Below are 27,451 nucleotides of genomic sequence, written 5' to 3'. Positions count from 1 at the left end.
TCACCATTAAGACTGAAATAAAGATAAAGAATCGACCAGAAACCCGGATTACCTTGTCAACAGGACCTTTTTTTTAACTTGCGGAGACGTCAGTGCCTTTTTATTTTTTTAAAGAGTTTCTACAGAGTTTCAGGACTCTCACGTGATAGAGTAGTCACCTTTTATCCCCTGATAGCAAGGTGTCACACATGGGTGGCAGGTGTGTGTGCTGTGTTACCGGTTAACAGTTTGCTCTGAATATCAGAGGGTAACATTTTTTAAAAGTAGTTTGTGTGGGGTCCTACATGCCATGTAAACCCATTGGGTGTGCTTTGAAATTTCTATTGTCTATTTCATTGAAATAAGTGGTTATACTCAGAGTTGGGCTATTTAAGTTAAAGGGATAATAACTATTCGTATGAGATCTATATTTCACAATAAAAACATTGTGAATAATTCATAGAAATATAACATAATCTGTTTTTCCACAAAAACGGCAGTTATAGCTATTATTCTGATATCTGAGCTTGTCTTTAGACCACGTGACCTCCACTGACAGCTATATTTTTAGAAAAAAAACAGGGACTAACTTTGAATGTAAAAATGGATTCATTAACCATTTGTAAGTATGGAAAAATTGTTGTTTACTCCAGGAAAATTCATTTTTTGGCCAAAACGAAGAGTTATTATCCCTTTAATTTCATAACGTGCTGATTGGGTACAAATGTAATTCGTGTTGATCTTACGAACAAATTGACTCACGAATCCCTGAGGACGCACGTTGCTCAAGGCCCTGGTAGTACTGCTTAGTACAAAAAACGAATTGTAGAATTGCTTTGCGATAAAATATTTATTGAGTATATTAATAGGGGACATTTGGGCCATTTGAAAACAATAAATAGAGTTTGTAGAATTTTACTCCACCAGTTCTACAATGCACCTTGTTTCAGTTTTGGAAATCATCAACATGGAATTTTAAATCCAGAACTGAACTGAATGGTCGAAAAGTCTAATAGGAAATTTTGTTTCTGAAAGAAAATACAATAATGTTAGTGCCAGTTATCCATTTGAAAACAGACATTAAGACTGTTTGAGGTAAATTTTAAATGTGCACAAAAGAAACACTATATTCCAAACTAATTTTAAAAAAACTTTAAAAATTAAAGAAAATGTCGTGATTTTAACATTCACAAGGAAATAAGTACACACCCTATTGTTTAGCCTTATGGAAATAATAACAGGCAAAACAGCAGAAACCGGGGGCCTTGAATTCACTATGCGAGCACCAAGTGTCACCATCACGATTGATAACGTCTTGGCAGGTCTCGAAACCTGCACCAAGATTGACCATAGGGGTGTCAGATTCTGGGCAAACGTCACTCGGCCAGCCTAGAAATCAATCAATCAATCAAAATAAATTAACTACGCCTTTGGTTTTGAACTGCTTAATCCGGTAGGTGTTGGTAAGCTGAATGCCGTGCATTTGCCATGCATTGTCGTGTTAAGGGTATAACGATCAGACGATCGCCGTTTCCGTAGTTTCCAGCATACCCTCTTCAAAATGGCTAGTTGCGTCTACTGATCCTTTTTTATTATTAATGATGACATTATGTATAAAAACTGTTTTCTTTTAATGGGCGTTACGGGGTTTTGGGAACAAAAATCATTGGTGTCCCAGATTTTTGACCTCGCATCTGAAGTTTCCATTGTAACAACACAGTTTTTTTTTATCTATGTGCATGTAAATGGTAGTAAAACATGCGAAATTTCCCACTAAAAGATAAAATGTCAAGAGATACTTACAAGTAGGCCCCTATATGTTTTGATATGACATACAAAACTGCGCAAATCAAACATTGTTTTTGGACAACACACTGGTCTGAATGAGACATCAATTTGCGTAACCCTCATAAGTAAAGACGTACTGCGAGCTGAAAAAAATATACTGACCATAAGGGCACCAGGAAGTCTTAACTCCACTGTGCCCTTTTCCTGAAGGCGGAGTTTTCCCTTTTGTGACACATGCGCCCTCTATACACCATTTATTTTCGTCGCATTCAGTGCCATCTGCTGGTGGTTTGTATTTATGTATACACGCATTGCCAACGGTAGAGCACAACAGATACTTGCAGTACTCGCTATCTCCAAGTGGCTGAAATAAAACGTTAATTATATAATCTATGAAAATTCATTTAAAATCACTTGACCCATAAGTGAAATTTAATTACGTGCTGTTCAGTATTTTCAGTTTACCATAAGGTGTCCTTATATTAATCATCATACTACAAAATGCAAAAAAAAAAAAAGCTTCTAAAAAGTATCTTTAGCTAAACGGGAAAAAATAGCTATTAAACCAATAACGGTACATTTGGAGATATCACATACCCTGCACATTTTGGAATCAACTCCATACAACATCTGGCATTGCTCATCAGCGTTGTATAGCTGTCCTGGAAGATGTTTTGTGTGCGCCGCATATTGTTCAGGATCTTCGTATTGTCCTTTATTAGCAAGACAGCAAGCGTGTCTTAAAACAAACGATCGCCCATGTTAGATTTTATAGATCATTCACAATTCCGACTCATATTGATGTTACAAACGATAAAAAACGTGACAATTAAGGAATTTTATACAGACGGTTTCATTTACATGTCATGTTTGTACGTTTAAGTGAAGGAGAGAGAGAGAGAGAGAGCATTTTTTTAGATTTACGTACTGTAATCCTTTTTTGAATTCCTGCACTGAGCAGGAGGAGAAGTAATAACCACTCTTTGGGTTTGAACTTCCCGATTCCGCTGCCATCACGTTACCTGCATCGCCAGCACATGCCGCGTTATTGTACATTTCACTGCTTGCGCCATCATGGTGGGCTCCAAGACTGAAACACACTCAGTCAAAAAAATTATATATCCACTGCAGAAAAAAATGTGAAAAAGTCAAAAAGGCAGCCGGAACTGAAACACACGATACAATTAATGAACACCCGGCTATACCTTTATCTGAGGTCTTTGTATAGTTTAGTAATCAATGCCTAAAACGCTTCCTCTGAAAACCACATATGCATGTCTATATGAATTTATATTTACTTACTTGTGGCCAAGTTCATGTGTCGCAGCAATGAATGAACCAAATCCGCCGTGAGACTCTACAATAGAGCAGGCTTGCGACTTGGAGCATATACCCCCAACATATGCTGCGCCAGCAACACCAGTGCTTCCTCGCGATGAAGCCAGTTCACGACTGAAATTGTAATATACTTATGGAAGGAAATGAATGAAAATGCAAATACGTTAATAAAATAGGCAAATATACAATACAAGGTAATATTCATGACGTAAAAGTTATATATTTTAATTTTAACACATTACCATCAGTAAATGCAATTACATAATATTATAGATTTAGTTAATATAAATTATCAATTGCAACAAATTCTATAAATTGCATAATATGTTAAAAACCTTATCTTTCATTTTGCTTTTTTTTTAGTTATGAATAAAACCTTCGAATGACTGATAATATGACTGATTTGCAAATTATGAGATTGATGAGGACAAAAATGCCATTTATTAGCTTCGTGAGTTACACTTACGCAGTGAATACCATTCCGTGATCATGCTCGCTGAAATCATCGTAGTTCTTTTCACGGTACTCGCACCAGCCATAGAGGGCTTTCGTTTTATCCACCAGTTCTCTTCCGTCCTTCTCGCCTCCAAGCAGGCTGCTGCTGATCCATGGGGCTCCGCCAATTCCCTGAACCTTATATGAAATGTGTTATATCTAATAAAACGTAAAATCGTCCATAGTACGTTTTAATATTTCCCTGCACCTGCACCTCCCAATGCATTATCATAACATTTTATTGTTTATCTTATACAGTCTTGGGTAGATTTAAGATATACATACAAACAATTTACCTTGATAATAACGTATGATGCTAACACAACGTAGATGTTCAGATCTGGGTCCTTGATATTTTGGAATCGAAGGTCGATCTGATGATAAAAAAAAAACATACCACGCACATATAACATTGTTCAGTTTAGAAAAAAAAATACTTCTAGTAACTAGCCAGAAAGAAGTTGAACATAAGTATGTCTATAGCAAAACGTCAGTTCATTTATGGAGATAATGGACAGGGTTGAATGATAGAATTCAAGGTACACACTGTTTATCTTTTTAACTTTGAGTAGATAAATAATTTCTTTAAATGCACTTGATTCAATGTCAGTGTGTGTGTGTGTGTGTGCGCGCGCGCGCCTGTATGTGTCTGCGTGTGTGTGTGTGTACAACTTATAAAGTATTCTTCACATTAATAGAACTTCTTTATGCTACTCTACACCAGTGGACCAGATAAGTGGTGAAATTAATTCCATGCAGAGTTTCGCAGTAGACAAAATCGTCAAGAATTAGCCGGAGATATATCTGTGAAAATCTAGTGAAAAATCAATATTTTGCCCTGATAGAGAATAAATATATTAGGCCTGTAAACATACCCCATTTACTATCAGAGCGTAGTATCTTTTTAACTCCTTTTCCGCCGCAGCAGCCTTTTGGTTGTTGCGCTGCATAAAGGTGTCCCATATGGAATCGTCAGTGCAAATCATGAGCTCAACGCCAGCGTTAATGTGGGTTGCACTGAATCCCCTCTTCTTTTTCTTAAGTTCTATGGCTTTATCTGTTTTCTTCTTGCTAAGGGTGCCCAGCACATCCTGCATGGTACGGAGCAGAGTGGACTTTTCGGATAACCGGTTGATATGGCGACGTGTTGGGATCTCTGAAATAATAATAATAATAATAATAATAATAATAACGTTTCTGTATCCTGTATTTGTGCTCTAAGTAGAGGAAGCTGGCTATGTTTTGGCTTCTCAAGTAATTTGCAGTAAGTTTCGGTGAATCTAAATTGATTCACAAAGACTTATAATAGCCTACCAGATGATAAGATTAACCAGATTTCCGATGTGAAAGTATCTGATGGTTATACATATAAAAACCCAATCTCCTGTCTAAAACAAACCAAACATTACAGGCAATGGACGGGGGAAAACGCTTATTTAATTAAAACATATCAGTGCTATTTGTCTTATTTATTTTACCTTCCATGTCATCCTCTCCAGCAGACATATCACCAAGGTCTTGTTTTATCACGGCATACTTGTCATCTTCTACATGGCGGAGTTCATACATCATGTCGTGGTCCATAACAAAACCTTCCTGTGAAATGAATGGAATTTATTTTCTTTAGCTGAATGCCATTTTTCAAATTTCGTCAGGCATTATCTTAGTAACTTAAACTGATTTTCATAAACTGATTTTCACATACAAACAACACACTGAAACGTGGAGAGAGAGAGAGAGAGAGAGAGAGAGAGAGAGGGGAGATAGAGAGAGAGACTTAGCTCACCATCTTCTTCTGATATTTGCCGTCTCTTTTATCAGTGTACACTGCAACAGCAGCGTTGCGGATTAGGTCTTGATAAAGAGTAAAATCCTGAAATAAATGCTAGAGCATGAGAAATTAAACCCAGGATATTCCTGCAGTAATACGTCCAATGCTTAAATATTACCGACTTCGTTATGCTTAAATATTACCGACTTCGTTATATATATATATATATATATAAGTATATAGTGGGCAGAACAATGTCAACTTTGTCTTTTTACGGAAGGCGCAGGGGATGTGTCCTTGAACAAAACATGCAATTTCACACCTTTGAACCATTGTTCATACATACGTGCATTTTCGGTGAAGGAACTTATGAAGAGGGGCAATTATACCCAACTATTTTGGTTTATGATTTTAATTATGCTTTTGTTACTTCAAGATACTTAATATTGTTGGCCTTACATCATTCCTTCCTAACTCGATCGGTTTTTGAAAAAGACGTCCAGTCTCATCCGACTCGTAAACGGGGATATTGTTTACATTGATACGATCATTTCTCTTAAGTCGAAGATCAAATTCTCTTCCGTGAGCTTTGAATATGTACCGTGCGTCTGGTGTGTAGGCGCCCAGCTCTCGTGCCATCGGACCCGTCACCTCAGTGATGGTCACCAGTTCTATTTCTAGGTTGTTAAAGAAAATAAAAAAGTTTTGATAAAGTTCAATGAATCCCATTGTTCGACACTTCTTTTGGGCGGCATTTTGCAAATCGAATGCATTTTGCAACCAAAGAAAAAATACGTGAGATATTTATCTTTTAAAACCATTCACTACAAAGACATGCATTTTCTTAAATTTGAAAAATTTGGAGATGTACTTTAAACCAACAAAAGAGTTAGAAAATAAAATCATGACTTGAAGACGGATATGATCACCTCAGTTATCAAAATAATGACACACCTATTGTAAGCATCAATATTTAAAACATCATGTGTTTAGGACTGTACCTTCATTTTTAATGTGTGCTGCTTGCGAAAGCATGAACCACGTAGCCAAAAGTACAATCCGAGAGAAAATCCAACCCTTCATTTAGCTTTAGCTATGTAACTTTTCACAACTCTTGAAAATGACATTAACTTTGATATCTCATATTTATATAGTTGATCATGGTTTTGCTGATTGTCCGTAAGCTAGGTAATAACACAGATGAATCCAATTTTGGGGTTGTTGTAGAGATTTACGATCAGAAATTAAATAAGATTGCGGGTATCAACAGTAATTTCTTGTGTTACTTATTAAGGCGTTAAATGTCCAAACATGAAGATTTAACAGAATGTATTCCAAGACTTGTTGTCAATATTAGATACCAGTATACAGTGATTTTGCACCATATCTTGTCATAATGGTTACAATTGCTGTAATTAGTAAATACAAATCATGCCGAATTAGTTTTTCATGGGCATGGTGCAAGCAGTCCAATTTTACTGAACCTGACAATGTCAGTCAGTTGATAGAGACAAGGGTCTCGTCTTAGTACATGTAATCCGCTGTCACATCCATTTGGTTTTTCATTTGATCTGCTGTTTTCTTTAGTCTAGATCATTGAGTTTTTAAAGTAAAATATAGAAAATGGACGATATTTGATTTCCCGAAATACGTCCTTTTTGTTTCACCAAGGAGAAGACACTTCTTGCTTTAAATTTATCACAACACACATATTTCGGTTTTCAGCAAGTTAAGAAGCTGACAATAAAATGTTACTCTTCAGCAAATCTGCAGCTAGGAAATTTGATTATTATTTGTTTTTTTTTTTTTTTGTTTTTTTTTGGGGGGGGAGGGGGGAATAACATTAACCAACAGGAAAAGTTGTTCAGTTATAATGACAGCCCCTTCACAGCAGCCACCATAGTCACAAAATTTATTGTCATAATCGAGTTATTAGTTACAATAAAAATGGAATTATCCTGCAAACAGGTGACAATGATTATCTCTCATCATCTCCTTACCTAACATTTACCTTGTATTCCCCTGCAAAATCCAAGTACATGTATTCACACTTCCCTGTGAATTATGAAAATATTATCCCATTTACGTTGCTTTTTATTAAGAAACCATGTTACATTCTTAGAAATATATTTTTCTTCCTCATTTTCCAAAACAACACATGGGGTACATGCATCATCTAACGTTAAGAAAACATATTTGTAGAATTATTTTAATATAATCACGCGTGATTTATGTCAAAACGTGGCTCATCATCGATTAACATTTATTTCAACACCTAAAACACGCGGGATATACCGCAAGTTACTGCGTTAATCCATGTAACACTCTTGACCTTTTCCTGTCAAGGAAGGGGATTCCGAGCCTCGTTTTGAAAGTGACACATCACAACGAGACACCAGGGCACAAGGGAGGAAGATCAGACAGAGAGAAAAAAAACAAGGTAAGATGACAACGTGATAAGCCACTTACAAAATTGTTTTAAAATGAGCAAATAGCAACATAACTTTTGCTGATGCCTGATCACCACGCCCATCAAGAGCTATATCAATTATTCCCTCATCTGGGCCTTATGGTGATCGGCGTATGGGGACAGGTGAATTCAGGTTACATAAACGTCAGCACAAGATTTTTTACCTTTGATGACCGAACTCGGGTACCACTAGAACAGAAATGCATGCGTTACCCGTCCTATTAACGTATTTTATATGTACAATACTCATGAATATTAAACATATCATTTAAATGTATATCATACCGTATATGTACAGTATTGCAACAGTGCTAAGGAATTTTCGTGCTAAGACTTAGATTTCTTCAACACGCTATGCATATACTACCTATAGTCATAGTCTTCCATAACGAAACACACACACACACACACACACACACACACACACACACACGATCAAACCCCGTTTCAGTGCTGATCAAACCCCCGTTTCAGTGCTTTCAGGTATAACAGAATATGTGAATCCTATTTATGTCAGTGACACAGCTCATTATTCATTAAATGTTTGAGCCCTATAGTTATCAGCCTCTAGACTTACATTTAAGCATTTTATGTTCACTGGAGTGCTGTAATGAATTTAAAAGGAATGCAAAGGAGAGTGGTGAAGAATGATTATTTTGCAATGGTCCAAAACAGTGTTATTTTTGCACAGAACACACATGCACACTAAATGTAAATGTATATGATAAGATAAATATAAGTAAATAAGTAGATAGATTGTTTGGATAAATATTAATAAACTTTGGTAAGATAAAAGTTCTTTTTCCTTGATGATTGTATGGCTGTTTCTTGTCGCAATCACAGTCAACACACAAAAATAAATTTATTCAACTTGAGATTCTTCTTCTGATTTTAGTAGATAATATTATAACTTTTATTCCTCTTTTATAGTGCAAGTACAATCCAACTTTAACTTGCAAACATAAATATATAAAAATTATTATTATTATTATTATTATTATTATTATTATTATTATTATTATTATTAAAGGTTTTTCATTGAATATCGATTTATATCAATGTTTTTAAGTTGTGCTTAGTTGACCTTTAATACAGATGGTCTTGATTAGTTTTCAAGCATGCAGGGGTCATGTAAGGTTTAACAGGTAATGTGATGTTTATTTAAATATCACATACATCATTATGCCATACTAGGTGCATGAGCATGGCTCTAAACTGTGCTACACTATTATCTGCACCAGTAGATTTCAATTATAATGTGACAATAATTTTGAAGCACTATATCTGACAAACTTTGTACCTGTACTAAAGAATCCATAGATTATAATATTTTGTTTGTTTTAATGTCCAAAGTTTTCTTAACCTAGGCCTTGCCAGCCTGGTCTTCTAAGGTGTGGGTAGTTTACCATGAAGTATTTCACAGGTGGATGCAACGAGGGGGGCTTATTCCATTTTCCAAAATGTCTGTCCTACGAGGAGGAGACAAAATACTACGCAGAGGCATTCAGAAGAAAGACAAAGACCCTCTAAACTGTACTTTTTTTTACAGACTAGGATAATGTATTAAATGCCCTTTCAAGGTAAATTTTTGGGACTGGCATTGGTATAAGGAAAAAAAAGGAGACTGTAGACTATCTATTTTGGCATAAAGATATTTTTGGAATTGTGTGATGATATTTTGAGAATGCTTATGACAGAATACAAAGGTAGTTTTGGTAAAGATGTATAAAATTGTTGGCTTTTAATTACTAAGGGCACCTTTTATGTAGATCGATCCAATGCGGCAGGGATTCTCGCTGAATGCAACTAGATTAACTGAATGGCACTCCTCCTTGAGCAGCTAGGGATTGATTATCTCTTGTGTGCATTACACCCCATTTCCATAGATTTTTAGATCGATCTATCCCTGTGGGGAGTCTCACTAGATTACTGTCAGCTTGGCCGGCTTAAGCGTCTGTCCCGCCTACTTAAAGCTCTAAGGGGGTAATTAACTATGGTGTCCGCTCGGCTGACTGCAATTAAGCCTGAACCCCCAGGGATTTAGGTCGATCTAAAACTTAATCTTTAAATCAATCTAAATCTCTAGGAAAGCACCCTTAGATCACATTCAATATGAAGTGAAAAAACTTCCAGAAACTGAGCAATATTATTATTGGGAACATCCCCTAAGTGCCTCAGGCCTACCCAACTACCAGACTCGGCACCAAATGATCCTGAATTATTCACCGGTAGATTGTACCACACTACCTGTTTTCAAGGTGTGTATCAGTACACACTTCAAAGGAACAGACGCAACAACGCTCTTGCCTAGTGCACGATGTGATAGTGATGATTCTCAGTGGGGTTGGAAAGTAGTACATCTCATCTCAAAATTTGCTCCGGTGTATGATACTATGAAATGCGTACTGACGCACACCTTGAAAAAGGGTAGTTTGGTCTGATCTTCTGGTGAATTCGGTGCCGAGTCAGGTAGTTAGGTAGGCCTGTGCCTACTGGATGTATTATAGTGTAGTTAATTGAGTTCATATACAACTACTGACTGATGTTTGTCCATAGTACATATACTAACTTGCAATAGGCCCAAATAAGTCATCATTAATATACTCTGCTGGTATAACTAGTCTGTATTTAAATTATTTACTAGGTGGTGTTGCAGTAATTATACTTGGAAGTATGCAAATACCAGAACTGGAGCTGTGACTGCATGGATTAAGGGAAAGTTGGACAGCCAAAAGGCAGTGTTTAGACTTACATCAGACAAGACAAAATGGAGCTGCAACCTGTAGGATCCTCTTATAAACGCATGAAAGAAGGTACTGGAGGGTCTTTAAGGTCATCCTAATTGCAGACTTGAATTATAGACTCTCTCTAATTATTTGTATACATTATCAAATGTACCCTATCACTGCTACTTTCTCTCTCTCTCTCATGTGTTCAGTTGTTTGATGAATATTTGTCCATTTGTAAATAAAATAGGGGGTTGATAGATTACTGATCAGAGGTTCGATTAGGCCTTTGGGGAGAAGGTGCACCATTCATCTTTGAATAGAAGTACTGAGTACATTGTACTACAACATCAAAGTGTTTTGAATGGCACTTTATCTCATTTCATCCTTTTCAGTTCATTGTATTTTGTGTACTGTTTAGATTAACATTTTTTTCACTGTTTTTAAATCAGTTTCACTGACTATTTCAGATCATGGCACTTTCAGTGATGCTCCAGTTATCTCTACTACTGAGAGCTCAGTGGACCATGCTAACTTCACAGTGGAAGATGCAGTGGAGACCATTGGGTTTGGAAAGTTCCAGCTGAAACTATTTGTACTCTGTGGCATTTTTACAGTGAGTGCTGTACATAACAAGGCTCAACTGATACATGTATATTATGTTTACTCTTACATACTCTTAAGGCACTATGACGTGTTTGTTATTTCAGCTAAAATTTCACAAATGGATGATCAAATCAAGTTAAAAATTTGAATTTGAATTGACAATTCCATGTACTGAAGGAATGCTTTTAAGGTGTTATTAGCTTAGATGCTGGTAACACAAATATTCAAACATGATTATAATATATAAATGCAAATTTATATAAGACTTGATTATGCCCATGCCATTGCGTATGTTCATAGCTTGCATGCATATTTATACAGTTGTGTCACTTGAGGGTTTAATACTGAATGCAAAGATGACATAATTCAGGTGTTCTTTGAATAACATTTGCTGGATTATATATCTCGGAGCAAATAGCTCTAGACAATGTTGTGGTTTCCCTGTCTGTTTTATAAGCAGACAAGTATTTTAGACAAAAATCTTCATGCTTTATATTTGCTGACATGTCAAAATTTAGGTCGTCAATGATGAATAAGTTGCTATGACTAACAGCATGATGCAGTGCTTTGGTCAATTTTCATAATTATTGTTTGCCATATTCATTGTTTAAAATACAGGTACACTGTATCTCTAAAACTATGTTGCCTATAATGGGGTACCATCCATATAAATTTAGATATTTTACCACTGCTTGTCTAAAAGGTCTCTCTCTATTGCATGCATTAGAAAAAAGATATTTAATAATTGTCTAGACAGATGAGTTGTGATAGGGGCATTATATAGCATGGCATTAATTTTATATCCTGTTTTAGAGTTATTGTTGCTTCAGTACATTAACTTCCCCACTGTAAAACCACATTAAAATTTTCACCTTGAATCTACAGTTTACGAATCCTCTTTCCTGAGACAAGACAAGAATTTATGACCAACAGTTAGTGGCTATATGGTTAGAAAAAAAGATATTATCTGGTCTTAGATGTTTGTGGGGTTGTGGGTCACATTTTTGGTTGGGGGGGGTGGGTGGTGAGGGGTGGACTTCTGGCATGAACAACAGATATTTTGTCTACGTATGAGTTACAAAAATAACTTTATTAATACAAGAAAATTGTCCACACCAAACTTATAAACAATGCTCTGTTCTGCATACATTTTAATTTTTTTATATTATATTTCATTTAGGCTTCAGATGCCATGGAGATGTTACTACTGGCAGTGCTGGGTCCTGTGTTGAGATGTGAGTGGTTACTGGAGGAAGTACAAGTTGCCTTTATCACAACGGTAATTTAAGGGCTCGTTCCCAATAAAACTATCCTTCTACTTAGATCTATTTAACTCCCTGGGGACTCTTACCGAATGTAGTTAAGCAGATTAATAAGCCTCTTGATGTTGAGTAGAATACAGACAGAAAAGCTCAGGCCCGTAGCCAGGGGGGGTTCGGGGGGTTCGAAAGAACCGCCCCTTTTGCTGGGAAAAGGTCCACTCTGGGTAAAATTTGATCTATGTACATGAAGTTATTATGGGAAAAGGTCCACTTTTTCAGAAAAAGAACCCCCCTTTTGAAATTGCTGGCTACGGGCCTGAAGCTAGTGATTGTACTAGCAAGTGCGCTTGAACCAAGAAGAGGCTTGTTAAGCAACTAAACTGATTTCATTCAGCAAGGGTCCCTGTAGAGTTGTATTGATCTATGAAGACTGAAGAACAATAATTTCATTGGGAATGAGCCTTAGCAATCTATTATACATGTATGTATGCATTTGTGTCCATTGTATTTATTTTTTTTAGTTTAATAAGTTGCTTATTTTATATATTTAATGGGAGTATATCTTGATTACAAATTTTATATATGTTCATTATTGATGTGATTATGTTTTTGTTTAAATGTCTAGATGAATCATTTGCATTTTGAGCTGTTTCAAAATACTTATTATGTTTGATATTATGTCCAGGCTTTTACATTGTTTATATATTTTATGAATGGGGCAAATTATATGCTATAAACTTTTATGCTTAATCTTTCTAGGCAGTGTTTATTGGCATGTTTGTGGGTGCTCCAGGCTGGGGAAAATGTGGAGATACATATGGAAGATGGCCTGTGAGTATATTATGTAGATATTCATTATCCAATGTCCAGTTTAATACACCACTGCTTTGGTAACTGTGTACAAATGGACCATGCAATTGCTGGGGTATAATTACAAGCTCACTTTAATATATATTTGAAAAATACCATCATTTCTGTTCTGGTAAGATACAATTGTAATTCTTTGTCATTCTTTAAACAAAATGATAAAAATGTAATGAGACTGCATTGCTAACTCTTTTTTTCTCTGTATACATAAACACACATGAATGCACTCATAAAATCAACTCTCTATACTTTCCTTTTTTTCCAACCAATAACCAGTATATATATTCATTAAATTACCTGCAAGTTATGATGGTTCTAATTTGTGAAAAAAATCTCACATGCATTTATTTGCTGACGTTTTATTTAATGATGGTGGTGTAATGTGATACATTCTATAAATAGCTTGTGAGTTCACTGTCACATATATGCTTCACAAAAACAACCCTCATTCTCATATGAGCTTTGTTTTTATGCTTAGCTAGCTTCATCCAACTTTAGTTATATTGATCTATCAGTGATGTGTTATAAGATTTTCCAAAAATGTGAAAATTGAATTGATAAAAATTATATTTATGCTCATATTAGAAAATTCCCACATGTCACACATTCCAACTTTAACTTGCAACAGGACTGTTAGAGCAGAACTGTTAGGGAGCTATTTCGGACCTTTGGGGGCCACTGTTTGAGCCAGCCCTAGGTGGGATGCCCATACTGTACACAAATTTTGGTCTTGGCCCCATCTACTTGATAGCCCAACTACACCACATGTGGGTCACAAAAGTGGTGGCAGGTGGGCTGTAATAGGCCAACCTTAGTGTTTTTTGTTTTATCTTTTTCATTCCAAGTTAAAACCCTACAATATCAACATTAATTTCAGATCTGAACCAAAAGCAGTTAATAAAGCGATTATGTGATTGTGGTATTCAGAGCCAGGGGAATGCAGCAATAATGCCACATTCAGTTAAGGCCTTAACTCATATTGATAATGTCTGCAGGTAGTTTCTCAGCCAATCAAGTACATTTTATTGCCCAACTAAAGCTTCACATTTCAACATTTTGTGCTTAGATGCTGCTTCTTGTTGGCCTGTGGATCAGTTTCTTTGGCTTCCTGAGTTCCTTCAGCCCAGTGTATGGCTGGATATTGGTGCTGAGAGCGCTGGTGGGTTTTGGAATAGGAGGGGCATCCCAGGCGTAAGTAAAAAAAGTGCACTTAAGACAGTGGAGGTTCTTTTTTTATACACCCAACTTTCTAGCATAGTGTTCTTCCTTGCTGGACAGTGTAGTGACCATACAGTCATTTATGACCGAGTGCTAACTGGATTTTGCTAATTAATTTTGAAAGGTACCCTGTACTTCACTGCATGGTAAATTGTAGGGAAAAATACCCTGTACATGGCAAGTTTATATTTTGATATTACCATGTAAATAAGAAAGGAAACTATTCTATTTCTTTCTGAAATATCAAACATATGTTGCAGTACAAGAAAATGAAGTGCTCTTTTTACTGGTCACTCAATTTTTATCTTTTAAAAGACATATTTTAATAAACATTGTTGAGCTCAAAATTTGCATCAGAATGTCACATTTTTTATTCCAAATAGCTTAAAACTGATTTGATTTTTCTTAAAGATATTTTTTACTTTTATTCTTAAGGTTTACAATTCTGGCAGAATATCTCCCTAGAAAGCACAGAGCCAAGACACTTATTATATATCATGTGAGTATGAGTATATATAGTTCAGCAAAAAAGCAAAAAAGATCAAATCTTGTGTAAAAAGGTGCCAGGAACCTGTTTTTTTTATGTACAGACTCAGATGTGTCTGTACATATTGCCATCACCTGCGTCTGTCGTCGCCGTCGCCAATGCTGATGCCGATGCCGATGCCATCGCCGGCGCTGTGCACTTTCCTTGTAAACAGTGGAGGGCAGTTTTACTTTTTGGCTTTATATTTACAGAGCTGATGAATATTCATAAAACGCAGGTCAAGTTCGAAAATCAGCATGATCGGGCCATTATTGTAGAAGTTATGCTGTTTTTTCACTTTTCAGCATATGTGCAACCCTGTAAACACATTTTAAGGAAAACCATTAAGCCTGTTGTCATGAAACTCACAGGAGTAATCAATCTTATTAAAACGCAGGTCAAGTTCGAAAATCGGCATGATCGGGCCACTATTTTAGTAGTTATGCTGTTTTTTCATTTTTCAGCATATATGCAACACTGTAAACACAATATAAGAAAAATAGATAGGCCAATTGTCATTTAACTCACAGGAGTGATCAATCTTACTAAAACGCAGATTGAGTTCGAAAATCAGCATAATCGGGGCATTATTTTAGAAGTTATGCTGTTTTTTCACATTTCCTCAAATTCAACTCTTAGGCATGTTAACAGTCTCGTTATTGAACTAATAAAATATGTAAAAGTGTTTGTTTGACATATACTGCACCTTTACAACATTGTTAGTTGATTATGTAAAAATGATGGTAAACTTGTTATCGTGTATTGTGTAATAAAGTGTCAAAAATGGAAATAAACTCATATCATTGCAGTTTGTCGGATTCAATCATTCACTATGTTCAGAATCTCAGAATGGAGGAAATTGGACATTTAACACTGTTGTATTGATATTTTTCCCATCTCATCAATTTTCTTAGTTGATCATATAAAAATTGCAGTAAACTGTTTATTTTGTTTTATGTTAAAAAAAGTGTTAAAAATGGAAATAAACCCATGTCAGAACAGTGCTGTCTTGTTTCACATTTCCTCAGATTCAACTCTTAGGCATGTTAACAGTCTTGTTATTGAACTAATAAGATATGTAAAAGTGTTTGTTTGACATATACTGCATCTTTACAACATTGTTAGTTGATTATGTAAAAATGATGGTAAACTTGTTATCGTGTATTGTGTAATAAAGTTTCAAAAATGGAAATAAACTCATATCATTGCAGTTTGTCAGATTCAATCATTCACTATGTTCAGAATCTCAGAATGGAGGAAATTGGACATTTAACACTGTTGTATTGATAGTTTTCCCATCTCATCAATTTTCTTAGTTGATCGTATATAAATGGCAGTAACCGGTAAATTTTGTTTTATGTTAAAAAATTTGTTAAAAATGGAAAAAAAAACCATTTCAGAACAGTGCTGTCTTGTTTACATTCTGGCATTTTCAAGTTGTGACTTGGAAGTTCCATGGGCCTGAAGACCTTTGCTAGTCACATTTTCTGAATATCCATGATATTAATATTTTATTATTAAAAATTGATTGTCATTATGCTGTTAACCATTATGTAATATTGCATCAGAATAGAAGAAAACACAATTTAGGGTGCTGCTGCCATGATGACCATTATGGGAAAACCATGTTACTTATGATTGCCAAACTTTTAAAAAAGAAATACAGGACTAAAATGCAGCCCGAGTTGGAAAAGCAGTCTAATTGACTTCTTTTTCTGGAAGTTATACATTTTCAAAGTCTGAACTTGAACTCACATGGGCCTGAAGCCTTATGTTTGTTACACATTTTACTTACATTGGTATTACCTGTTGAACAAATTTGATGTTGAATTTGCAGTTTAACATAATGTACTTTTGCATCAGAATTGACAGTAGCCTTTTTTGTTATTTCCTGTTTTTTGTCTGTACATTTGACAGCTTTGCTGCCTTGTTTCTTTTTTCTTTTCAAATAGTACCAAAGCATGTATATATTGAACACTTTTATTTGCATTATCTTTTACTATGAAAAACCATATATAATTTAATATTTATGCAGATTTTCTGGGCCACGGGTAGCTGTTTTGAGATCATTCTTGCCATGGCTGTAGTTCCTACCAAAGGCTGGAGGTGGCTGGCTGCTCTGTCTGCCATACCACTGGGGGTCAGCTGCTTCTTCTTTTATGTGAGTTTTATTGAATAATTATAAGAATACTTATTATATTAATAATAATGATAATAATAATGTTAACCAAGCCAATTAAATATATTTAAAATACATCAATTTTGAAATTATTTTGCTGTCCCAAGAAAAGAATAAATAGAGGTATTTTACTAAGAGATATGTTACTTTCTAGGGCTAAAAATGAGTAACGGTATTAACTTCTAGTCATTTGCAGTCATTTTCTGAACACTTCAGGAGTTATTAAAGGGAAGCAGTGGTTATGAACCAGGTATTGGCATCACTGGTGCAAGTGTAGATAGCACCCCTTGGTAATAATGCCTGATAAAACAGAGGCATCATTGGTGTTTAGCACACTCTGCTGTGGTACCCTCTACCAAGGCGACTGATAGATTTTTACGGATATTCACAGATATGTCTCTAGTTAGATAGATTGTTATTTTCAACTGAAGTCACTCTGTACAGAAATCCCATGTGGGAGCAATTATCTTTGCCCGTGCGCAGAGGGCTTTATTCTCGCTCTGCATGAGCTTTGCTTCGCGACGATGTGCTAACTGCACGTTACCCAACCTGTCTAGGCTCTGCTGTCTGCAAAAACCAGTCACGTGGTTGGAAGGGGTTTCCCGAAGTAAGCCGTATCCCACAATTCCATACCGCAGCTTTAAAAAATTGGCTGTATGACTATCGGAGGCGGCTTAGGTGCGATATATCTGGGTCTTCGGACCCTGACGATTATTAAATTTAACTCCTGGCAAAATTTTTTATTTTTTGAAAATAAATTAGATATCCTGTTTTTAAGATAAATAAATTATAATACTGAGTGAATTTTACCTGGTGAAAGTTTTTTTTTAACACTGATAAATAGCTAGTTTTTTTTCTTTCTCTTCTTTATTTTTATTTATTTCATTTTTTTTTTGGGGGGGGGGGGAGGGGGAGTGGTGTGAAGGTTTTTTCCGGACAGTACTTTTATTCCATCCAGTACTTTTATTAAATTTCGAGATTTTTTTCCACCCAGTACTTTTATTCCATCAGTACTTTTATTAAATGTTGAGATTTTTTCCACCCAGTACCTTTTATACCATCAGTACTTTTATTAAATTTCGAGATTTTTTCCACCCAGTACCTTTTATTCCATCAGTACTTTTATTAAATTTTGAGATTTTTTCCACCCAGTACCTTTTATTCCATCAGTACTTTTATTCGATACTTCAGAGTATGCTCTTCCCACCTCCTGTAGGAATGCCAACATACACGTCCTTCCCACTGACTGCAGCACTCACCGCTTCAAATTGATGTTCTGTCAGCCCTTCGAAATTCCAAAATTTGCTTACTATCCGATCTGCTTCTTCACGCTCCATACCGTAATAACGCTTTCAGGCTGCTACTGCACCAGTATTTATACCTCTGCAAGTTGCAACTACTTCAGGGGATTCCACAGTTAGCCTCACTCTGAAGTAATAAGCTATTCACTGGGGGCTATTTTTATCTGTGTCAGAAGAGCAAGTGATTAAGGTCAGAGCAATTAACTGTCTTGATTGCTGTCACGCAGACTTAGACTGGACCTGCTAAGTGGCAGTGCCTGTGCAGTTATGCAAACAATTACCAGCCATGTAATCAACCTTGGGATTTCTGTACAGGGTGACTTCAGTTGAAAATGACAATCTATCTAGCTAGAGACATATCTGTGAATATCCGTAAAAATCTATCAGTCGCCCTGGTAGAGGGTACTGCTGTGGGAGGAAATCTTTACTTGCGCCAGTGACTTCAGAAAAACCCATTGTGCTTTTCCAAGTTCTCCTCTGATGTGTAAAAGTCATTTTCATTTTACTTTCCCAGTTCATCCCAGAATCGGCAAGATATTTGATGGCTGCTGGGGATCGCGAGAAAGCCATGAAGATTCTTAGGGAAGCAGCAAAGTTAAACAATGCAGAGCTGCCATCAGGAGAGTTACAGAAGTCACCAGTGGTAGGGCCACTTGCTTTTAGATTATAATAGGTTAAATACCACATGCTTTGAGTTTTGAAAACCGTACCTTTTCATCTTACGGTACTGGTTTTATTTTAAACTTGGAAAGACATCTCTATTATGTGCTCTGGTATTCAATTCATCAAAAAGACTTGCTAATGAAATTGTGCTATGACTTCATTAAATTTGAAATACATGTTATTTGGATCAATTGTCATGTTCCACCTAGGGAGGAATTGGATTTTTATATGATTATCATTTTTCTTTTTTGCTAGCTGGCCAGAGGCAAATTTGCAGATATATTTTCTGCTGAATATAGAAGAACAACATTTCAGATTTGGCCCATATGGTTTGGTATTGCTTTCAGTTATTATGGCATTATATTAGCAAGCTCTGAAATCTTAGAATTTCACAAGTCATGTACAGGTAAGAATTACAAATTTTATGGAAAGCATTACAAATATTATGGATCTGATTGAAGAGAGTATTCAGAACATTTAAACTACATCAGTGGGCAGAAACTTTCACATCCAAAGAGGGCAGAACTGAGTTAATCATAAAATTTTGTCTCAGCCTGATAGAATATTTAAATGATCTTGTAAACATGTTTTAAATATGGTATGAAAGTGGTATGAAAGTAGGAAATACATGGAAGTGCCAGAAAATAAAATTACTACAATTTTGTTCTGCTCAAAAATACCTGCTTCATGTTAAAGCTTAAAATGCTTTTTTATACACATTAGAAACCACTGCTTTCTGCTGACTTAGAACTATTATTGCTAAAGGATGTTTTTAATGCTACTTTAAACCATGTTTCACTGTTATCAAATTCTCATTATGTTAACTTCTCTCCTGTCAAGGGTCAGGTACAGAAGTGATTCAGACAGAGCAAGGTTGCCATTGTAATCCACTAGGTCATGCTGACTATATCACCATGATATGGTCATCTTTAGGGGAATTTTTAGGTAAGGGTCATTTGTTAGTGTATCAATCATTTGAACACAGTATAAAATTGTATGTGAAGGTTGGTAAATGGGTTTTTCATTGTCTCTTGTGTGATGATGGTAATCAAAAATAAATTGTTTCTATTAAGAGATTAGACACGTGATGCGAGTCAGTCAGGTAATCCAGACCTTTTGATGAAAGTCAAAGGTCATGCCACACAGTTAAAAAAATTATTGTTAAGAAACTATTTATTATTATTTTATTTATTTATTTATTTATTTATTTATTTATTTATTTATTTATTTATTTATTTATTTTCATCAACCTGAAGAATCAAAAAAAATAGTTTACCCTATCTCTTTCAAGAAAGATGAAATATGTATCATGCTATTTATAACTCACTGAGTAGATTTTAAGACACTTGAGTTTTTTTTCTGTGCCATATGCTCTAGATATTTGAAAATGGATAAGGTTTTTTTCAAGAAGTTACAGTATAAAGTTGTACTATAAATTATTTCCTTGAAAGTGAAATGTAAGTTTCCAGGGAAAAAATCCACACTTTGCGTATGAAGAAATTCTTGAAATAGTTGCTTTTCAACATGTTGCTCTTGCTTTTTTATAGGTTTGCCAATTAACTTATTTCTGATGGATCTCATCGGACGACAGAAAACCCTTGCAGTGAGTCTGGTCGGCACTGGAGTCTTCTTCCTCCTCATACAGCTGTGTGTCTCCCGTGGTGTTCTGACCTTCTTCTTGTTTGGTGCTAGAGCCTTGTCTTCTGCTGTGTTCAACACGGTTTATATCTATACAACAGAGGTAAGATTTTTTAATTTGATTGTTTATTTTAATTGTATACTAATTCAATCATTCTTTTATCCACTGGATTATATATTTATTATTTATTGTCAGTTCAGAATGACATAAAAGATATTGAAGATTTATATACTTAATTATTTCAGCTAGCATATTATTGCCAGAATAATGAATATGAATAATGATCAAGGGCAACTTTCCTAGAATCATTTTAGCATAGTGTTTATTATTAATTTTATTTTTAATTTTAATTTTTCCATGATATTTAGGTCTATCCCACAACTGTTCGAGCATTAGGATTGGGTTCCAGTAGTGCCATGGCCAGGTTAGGTGCCATGAGCACTCCTTTTATATCACAGGTAATGATTTATGTTTGCCTTGACTCGGGCGGATTTAAGCCGTCTTCTGGGTCTTCCCATTGAACATGGGTGTCCCAATTTTTAACCTCTTGAGGATCAGCCTGTCATCTGATTGTAACATCTCAAGTGTGAATTAAATGTTAGCTGAAGCTTTGATGACTTTTGCTTCCTTAATAAACAGATAATGATTTCTGTTAAGTATTGAGGTACTGAAAATGTTATCAGGATATGAGTGCATTGTGTTTAAATGTGATATGGTGTTTTTTTAGTGACTAAAGGAAAATTTTCATAAAAAGGAAATTAATAAAATTAATCCTCACATAACAAACATATATCCAGCAATATATATTTTTTTATGTTAACTTAATTGTTAAATTATGTTAACTAAACAACATATTGGTGTTGGAGTCTACTTAAATTTTGAATCTTGTTTTTTCTAGGTATTACTAAATGCCTCCCTAGTATCTGCCTTGTGGGTGTATGGTGCCATTGCTTTCCTATGTGCAATAGATGCCCTGCTACTTCCAATAGAGACCAGGGGAAGAGCAATGGCTGTAAGTAATGAGGGAGATTTTCATTTTTTATTTCAAGTTTTATTATAATTTTCCTAGCTAATTGTTTCATATTGTATAGTGTGCTAATTATTGATATTGCACTGTGAAAGAGAATTCCAGTGCTTGATGGAGAAACATCAAATATTTCTGTCATAAATTTAAGAGATATTGAAACATTGTGAGTGAATGATAATGAAGGTGGTGAAAATGATAACCATGCATGAACATTTATAGATATTAGTATATAATATTATGCCTTATGTATAATTGACTTAGTCTTAGACTTAAATCTTTAAAGGTGAAATGGCCCTAGAATCTACAGTTGCATGAACTTCAAACAAATTCTTTTAGTAGTACAATAAGTTTGAAACGTAAAATAGCCGTCCACATACTAGTAAATACGTCTTTACTGATGAACCATTTTAGTGTATTTTTTTATTCATCTGCTGCCAGGAAACTGTTCATTTTGCCAAATCTGGTGGTAATTATGAAAGTCAAATAGAAGTGCCCCTTCTTCTCTCTGATGAAAACTAAAATCTTTTTTTTGTCATTTTGTAGTAAATGTATCATTTTATATGTTGTAAATTGGAATTTTTCAATAAACTGCTGTGGACGCACTGTATTCTTGTTATGTGTAGCAAACATGTTAGATGAGTAGAAACCATGTGATTGTATTTCCTGTGTTTGATTGTCTCCCAACCTGGTGTTTATCAATAATATATATTAATAACTATTTAAATTATTTATTAGACTATCAAAAACTAAAATAACAGATTTTGTATCATAATTTTATTTAGTTTTGAATGTTTCTGGCTGTGTGTCATGCATGCACGTATTTGCATGAGAAATGAATCTGCACCGTCAACAGATGATTTCATGGCTTCTAAATGTGCACAACAAATTATTTCATATTTTCAAAATCTGAGCTGTTAATAATTCATTCATAGTTTCCCATTGCTGTTGAAATAAAACAGTGATGCAATCTGTGATGTCCTTATTGTTTTCTCTTCTAGCAATCAACATAAATACTCCATCCACCAGCCAAGAGATTACAAGTCGTTCCCCTAGCGTGTTCTCGGGTGAGCCCCAAGTGAATATTTCCTGGGTTTCTAAAGACCAAAGAGAACCTGTGGATTCTAGATTTTAAACATTAGATATCATGTCACTTATTATTTAGGTCACATGTTTGTAAAACTGTTCAGAACATAATACACACTGGTACCTTATGAAATATTTAAGCGTCAGGGTGGTAAAAGTCTATTCAGAGATCCCAATAATTACATTTTAGACATTGTTTTTCTGTTTTTCGTGTGTAAGATAAAGATTGATATATTTTTCACCTTATTCATACCTTTTTGCTTTTTAAGAAATGATGAGATAAACGTGTGGTACATTTTACAATCTTGGTTTTAAAGGAACAACAATTATAAGAATAAAAATGTGACAAAAGGCCTTAGACATTATACTCATATATTCTTTGTCTTTTCCTTCTCGTTCCATTGTTCTGTATAAATTCTCAGATTTCTTTGATAACTTACACCCCATTCCCATAGACACCATCCGTCTTCAAGGATCAACCCAAATCTGCAGGGACACTCACTAAGTGCAATCAGCTAACTGAATGACACACCTCCACTTGTTTCCAACATATTCTTATAATCACAAGCTTTTCTTTATTCTACTTAACACCAAGAGGGGGCGTGTTAATCTGTTAAGCTGATTGCACTTAGCGGTTGTCCCTTGGTTGTTCCACATAGACCAATGGTGTCTATTGGAAGTGGGTCTTAAAGTCAAACCCTGCCATAGGATATGTCACTAGTAGTAACATTACCTCAAACAAATATAGTTTTTAAAAATAATTCATGAATATATTATAGTGTTTTGATATGATAGGGGCTCTGATATTAAATTTAATGATATTTTTTAATGTGGTTGACATGGTAGCTAGCCTGGTTTATTCCTTAAATGACCAGTTCTATAAAGATACATACTGTGCTTTTAGGCTATGTGATTTTGTATGTTTTCAGTCACAGTTTATCACGTGTAACACATGCAGTGTGAGTAAAGGAGTTATCCTGTTTCAGATATGAGATGTGACATTGTCAGTTTGTGGTGGCCAGACAGTTCATTTACCAGCTCTCATATCATATATGAAATAATTCGGCATTTTATGCAACAAGTTCTGTGGTAAATGACAAGGTAAATGAACCTAAGGGACCATGTATCCTTATTTATTTCTCTCTGTTATGCATAATACCTGAGATAAGATATAGATGGATGTTATTTGTAGTCACTTATTTGTTAGTTCTGTATTCAGTGCAGTAGATCATTAAGTAAATTATTCACGAATTAGTGATTGTTTTCTCAGCCCCTTGATTTTGCCGTATTTGTGATTACAAAGTGCTTGCAATAGTTAAAAAATTGATTCTTACTGTGCATATGTATAGTCTCAGTAGGTTTATCGCTTGCTTTTGTCAACATACAAAATGGGAAAGAGACGAAACTGTATTTTTGCCTGAGTTACTGTAAATGTAAGCATAATATAAGTCCATTTTTAAAAAACGGTATGTAACCAGTAACTTTTAACACATATATTAATATAACATCTTTATTTACTCTGATTTTGTTTGTTCCCTAATCTAGTTTTTAGGGACTTCACTTTGCATTCCCTGTGAACTCAGTGAAAGACATATGAGTATAATTAAAAATATGTGATATTATTTCAATGTGCTGCTACATGTGTCTATGTTTATCTCTTCTAAACACCTTATATTTTGATGACAAATGTAATATTTCAGTTTATGGGACCAAGTATCTCATGTATGCAAGAATAAAGATTATTTCATTTTATTGCTCTGTTTTTTATATTTACTCAATAATAAAGTGAGTCTACAAATGTAATATAAGTAAAGGCTGTTGATATACTTGAAGCTCTTTTTTTTTGTAATAAATGGCGAGATTATCTTTGCTGTTTTGTGGAGAATTATAGTCTTTTCGCCAAGAAAAATGACTCAAGTCTACAAATGTAATATAAGTAAAGGCTATAAATATAATGCACTAAAGATTCTAAGCATATCTATAAAAGTGAAGTAAATATTCTGCATTGGGTTGTGAAGGAATATAAAAAAATAAGTTCAGGCATTCAGATTATAAGGCTGATTTCTCTAAAATGTAATGCAGAAATGGTACATGAGAGCATCTTGCTCCTTTTTTAAATACACAGAGAAAAGGGTTCACTCCTCTCCCCTAGTGCCATCATGGTGCTTAACATGAAGGCAAATATCACGCCACTTATCTCAGAATGCCTCTTTTTTTATTACTCTTAGTTTTATACATTTTGTTTTGAAATTGCTCCTAGGTCGTTGCTGTGTTCTTTCTTCACCTAGCAGCAGCCCTACTGAGGAAGGGTCTGCAGCGCTGAGTGCTTGATGGTACTGTGGAAAAAAAGTAAAAAGACTGCAACCAGCAACCTGGACAGTAGTACATGTGTAGTACTTGAAATGCGTTCCAGTAAATGTTTGAAGATATGGTGCAGTTTTGAAAATGCCCTTGTATATGGAACTTGGTGGTAAAAAAAGATTGAATTAAAATAGACTAAACACTGAAATTATGAAAAAAAAAGACGAATAAAAACTGCAATCTGGCAAGGGGTCAACTTGCTGCAGACCACTTATGACCACAGTAGATTTTTAACTACAATCTCTGCCCACTAAAGATGTTATGTTGGCAGTCATGTTTGAAATCAATATGGTTTTGCATTTTTGCTTAGATTAGGCCTACTGTATTTCTTAAAAATATGTGATATAAATGATTGCATAAGGTATTAATATAATATCAAGCCTGTAGACAGCAATTTCAAAGGGGAAAGGAGAACTGTAGGGAGGGAGGTATTTTTCTAAAACTGGACCTTCACTCCCCAGAGAAATAGCTAGCATATAGGACCCAATTTAAATTTGGACTCAGATTCATTTCAAACTAAAAGGGTGGTTCTTTTGAACCCTCCCATGTAAGACGTGCAATTATAACAATAAGAATAAACAATATCTGGAAACTATATAATCATAAAATATTTTGATCCCTTCTGCAATGGTCTAAAAAATCTATTTTATGAGGCTTAATATTACACTTGCACTTAGTTCCTCCACCTAGTTTATATCAGTCAAATGCAAGAAAATAAAAAAAAATCGAAAGAGTATTCTTGTTGTCAAGTAAATATAAATTTGTCTAAAGTAAAAGACACACCAACAAAACCCATTTTAACCTTCACATTTATCAGGTTCCAAATTTTGTGGTTCACATCCTCTGTTAACTGCTCCTAGCATCATTATGTCAACGTAATGGACATTGTGTTCCCACCACACCACATTGACCACAGTGGCAAAGTCCACCCTGGTCAGTTTCATTCCAGTCTCTTCTTGAACTTCTCTTCTGGCACATTCTTCTCTGAAGGAAATAGAATATTAGTAATTATAATGAAATAAGTAAAAAAAGAGACAAAAAAAAAAAAAAAAAAAAAGAAGAAGAAGAAGAAGAAGAACCTCCAATGCACAGAAAATGATCAAGTTAAGTATAGATAAATAAATACATAAAAAAAAAATAAAGAAAGTGAAATAATTATAAAATTAAATTGTGAGAATTTATTTAGGTCGATCATCGGATGTGGCATTGGAGAGTTCTAATCCTCCTTAAGTAGCAACTCAATCCTCCTTAACTAGCAACCAAACTGATACGCCTCTCCCTTATCTATAGAACAAAGGACTGCTTTAACAAATATCTGAAAAGTTCTGAGTAGTAAACTTTGATAAGTTTGCAGTATTGATAAATATTATGTAAGGGGTGGCAATTCGATATCAAACAAAATCAAATAAATATGTTTTCGAGTGGAGGTTAATCAAAACTAGCGAGCAGTTAAGTGAGGAGTGGAGCTGTTATAATCGTAGGTAACATATTTATCTGGCTTTGACCTGTTAATGTTTTTTCCCTATATTTGTGTGTGTGTGCGATACTGCTCCCCATGCCGTGTTATATAACTGATACATGTCCGTCATCTACGGCAGTCTTTGACACGCAACTCGTTGTCAAGAGGTTACACCTATACAAATACAACTGCTTTAAATGTTATTTTTGTGCTGTAATAAAGCTTAATAATGATCAATTATGATGGATTATATTAATCTATTGCAAATAAATTGAATGAATAATGAATTTCCAGAGACGAAACGCTTATTGCGACTGCCTGTTAACGTTTAAAGGTATACTATCCGCGTTTGAAAATGTCCCAAAGATATATTTTTCTATGTTTACATATCCTTCAAAGCTGCTTATCTCTCCCAATTCAAAACTTAAAAACTATATAACCCCTAGAATAAAACTTAAGTACCTGGTGCCAAATAATGCGAAACAGTGAGTAATCCCATTTACTCTTTTACCAGAAAGAAAAATAAGAAATGGCAAGTCTGGCGGTTCAATATATTTATTATTATATTTGAACTTGAAGTACAGTATGATCAAACGACATCTCACCCTCAGAACTAAACGCACACGTTTATGTACAAAACCCAAAACATGTAGAATTTATAGGCCCCTATACGAAAGCCCCCAATTTCTTTCT

The 27,451-nt window shown here is 34.9% G+C and overlaps 2 protein-coding genes and 1 long non-coding RNA gene across 3 annotated transcripts in view; 1 reads left to right on the top strand and 2 right to left on the bottom strand.

The window, feature by feature from the left end:
• Positions 1-1,188: 1,188 nt before the first annotated feature.
• LOC106177878 (A disintegrin and metalloproteinase with thrombospondin motifs adt-1-like) lies at positions 1,189-6,516 on the bottom strand. The gene is made up of 12 exons (XM_086999863.1): positions 6,373-6,516; positions 5,831-6,048; positions 5,387-5,473; positions 5,079-5,196; positions 4,476-4,756; positions 3,897-3,974; positions 3,572-3,732; positions 3,070-3,219; positions 2,696-2,857; positions 2,365-2,506; positions 1,930-2,131; positions 1,189-1,368 (listed from the first exon to the last, which is right to left on the bottom strand). Exons 1-12 carry the CDS (start codon positions 6,452-6,454, stop codon positions 1,190-1,192), a joined length of 1,860 nt encoding a protein of 619 aa, XP_086855989.1. The 5' UTR covers positions 6,455-6,516; the 3' UTR covers position 1,189.
• Positions 6,517-7,687: 1,171 nt separating this feature from the next.
• On the top strand, positions 7,688-24,690 carry LOC106175325 (putative transporter SVOPL). The gene is made up of 15 exons (XM_013557265.2): positions 7,688-7,811; positions 10,486-10,654; positions 11,038-11,183; positions 12,354-12,452; positions 13,195-13,266; positions 14,369-14,493; positions 14,956-15,019; positions 17,082-17,207; positions 19,041-19,169; positions 19,445-19,595; positions 20,030-20,134; positions 20,737-20,930; positions 21,197-21,286; positions 21,727-21,840; positions 22,854-24,690. Exons 2-15 carry the CDS (start codon positions 10,609-10,611, stop codon positions 22,863-22,865), a joined length of 1,473 nt encoding a protein of 490 aa, XP_013412719.2. The 5' UTR covers positions 7,688-7,811; positions 10,486-10,608; the 3' UTR covers positions 22,866-24,690.
• Positions 23,350-27,451, bottom strand: part of LOC147764346 (uncharacterized) — a 28,456-nt gene continuing 24,354 nt past the window's right edge. The window contains exon 2 of the long non-coding RNA XR_015332990.1: positions 23,350-26,283. This is a non-coding gene — a long non-coding RNA (uncharacterized LOC147764346). The remainder of the gene's footprint in view (positions 26,284-27,451) is intronic.

This window comes from Lingula anatina, chromosome 1, assembly GCF_051362555.1.
Source record: "Lingula anatina isolate TDL-2025a chromosome 1, LinAna3.0, whole genome shotgun sequence".
Taxonomy (NCBI): domain Eukaryota; kingdom Metazoa; phylum Brachiopoda; class Lingulata; order Lingulida; family Lingulidae; genus Lingula; species Lingula anatina.
This window is presented reverse-complemented; position numbering and strand designations above follow the sequence as displayed.

Coding starts and splice junctions, on each gene's coding strand:
- LOC106177878 (XM_086999863.1), bottom strand. CDS start 6,454: ATGAAGGGTTGGATTTTCTCTCGGATTGTACTTTTGGCTACGTGGTTC. Junction 6,049..6,372: donor AGCACACATTAAAAATGAAG/GTACAGTCCTAA, acceptor TTAACAACCTAG/AAATAGAACTGGTGACCATC. Junction 5,197..5,386: donor GCAAATATCAGAAGAAGATG/GTGAGCTAAGTC, acceptor TTCATTTCACAG/GAAGGTTTTGTTATGGACCA.
- LOC106175325 (XM_013557265.2), top strand. CDS start 10,609: ATGGAGCTGCAACCTGTAGGATCCTCTTATAAACGCATGAAAGAAG. Junction 12,453..13,194: donor AAGTTGCCTTTATCACAACG/GTAATTTAAGGG, acceptor TAATCTTTCTAG/GCAGTGTTTATTGGCATGTT. Junction 19,596..20,029: donor ATTTCACAAGTCATGTACAG/GTAAGAATTACA, acceptor TCTCCTGTCAAG/GGTCAGGTACAGAAGTGATT.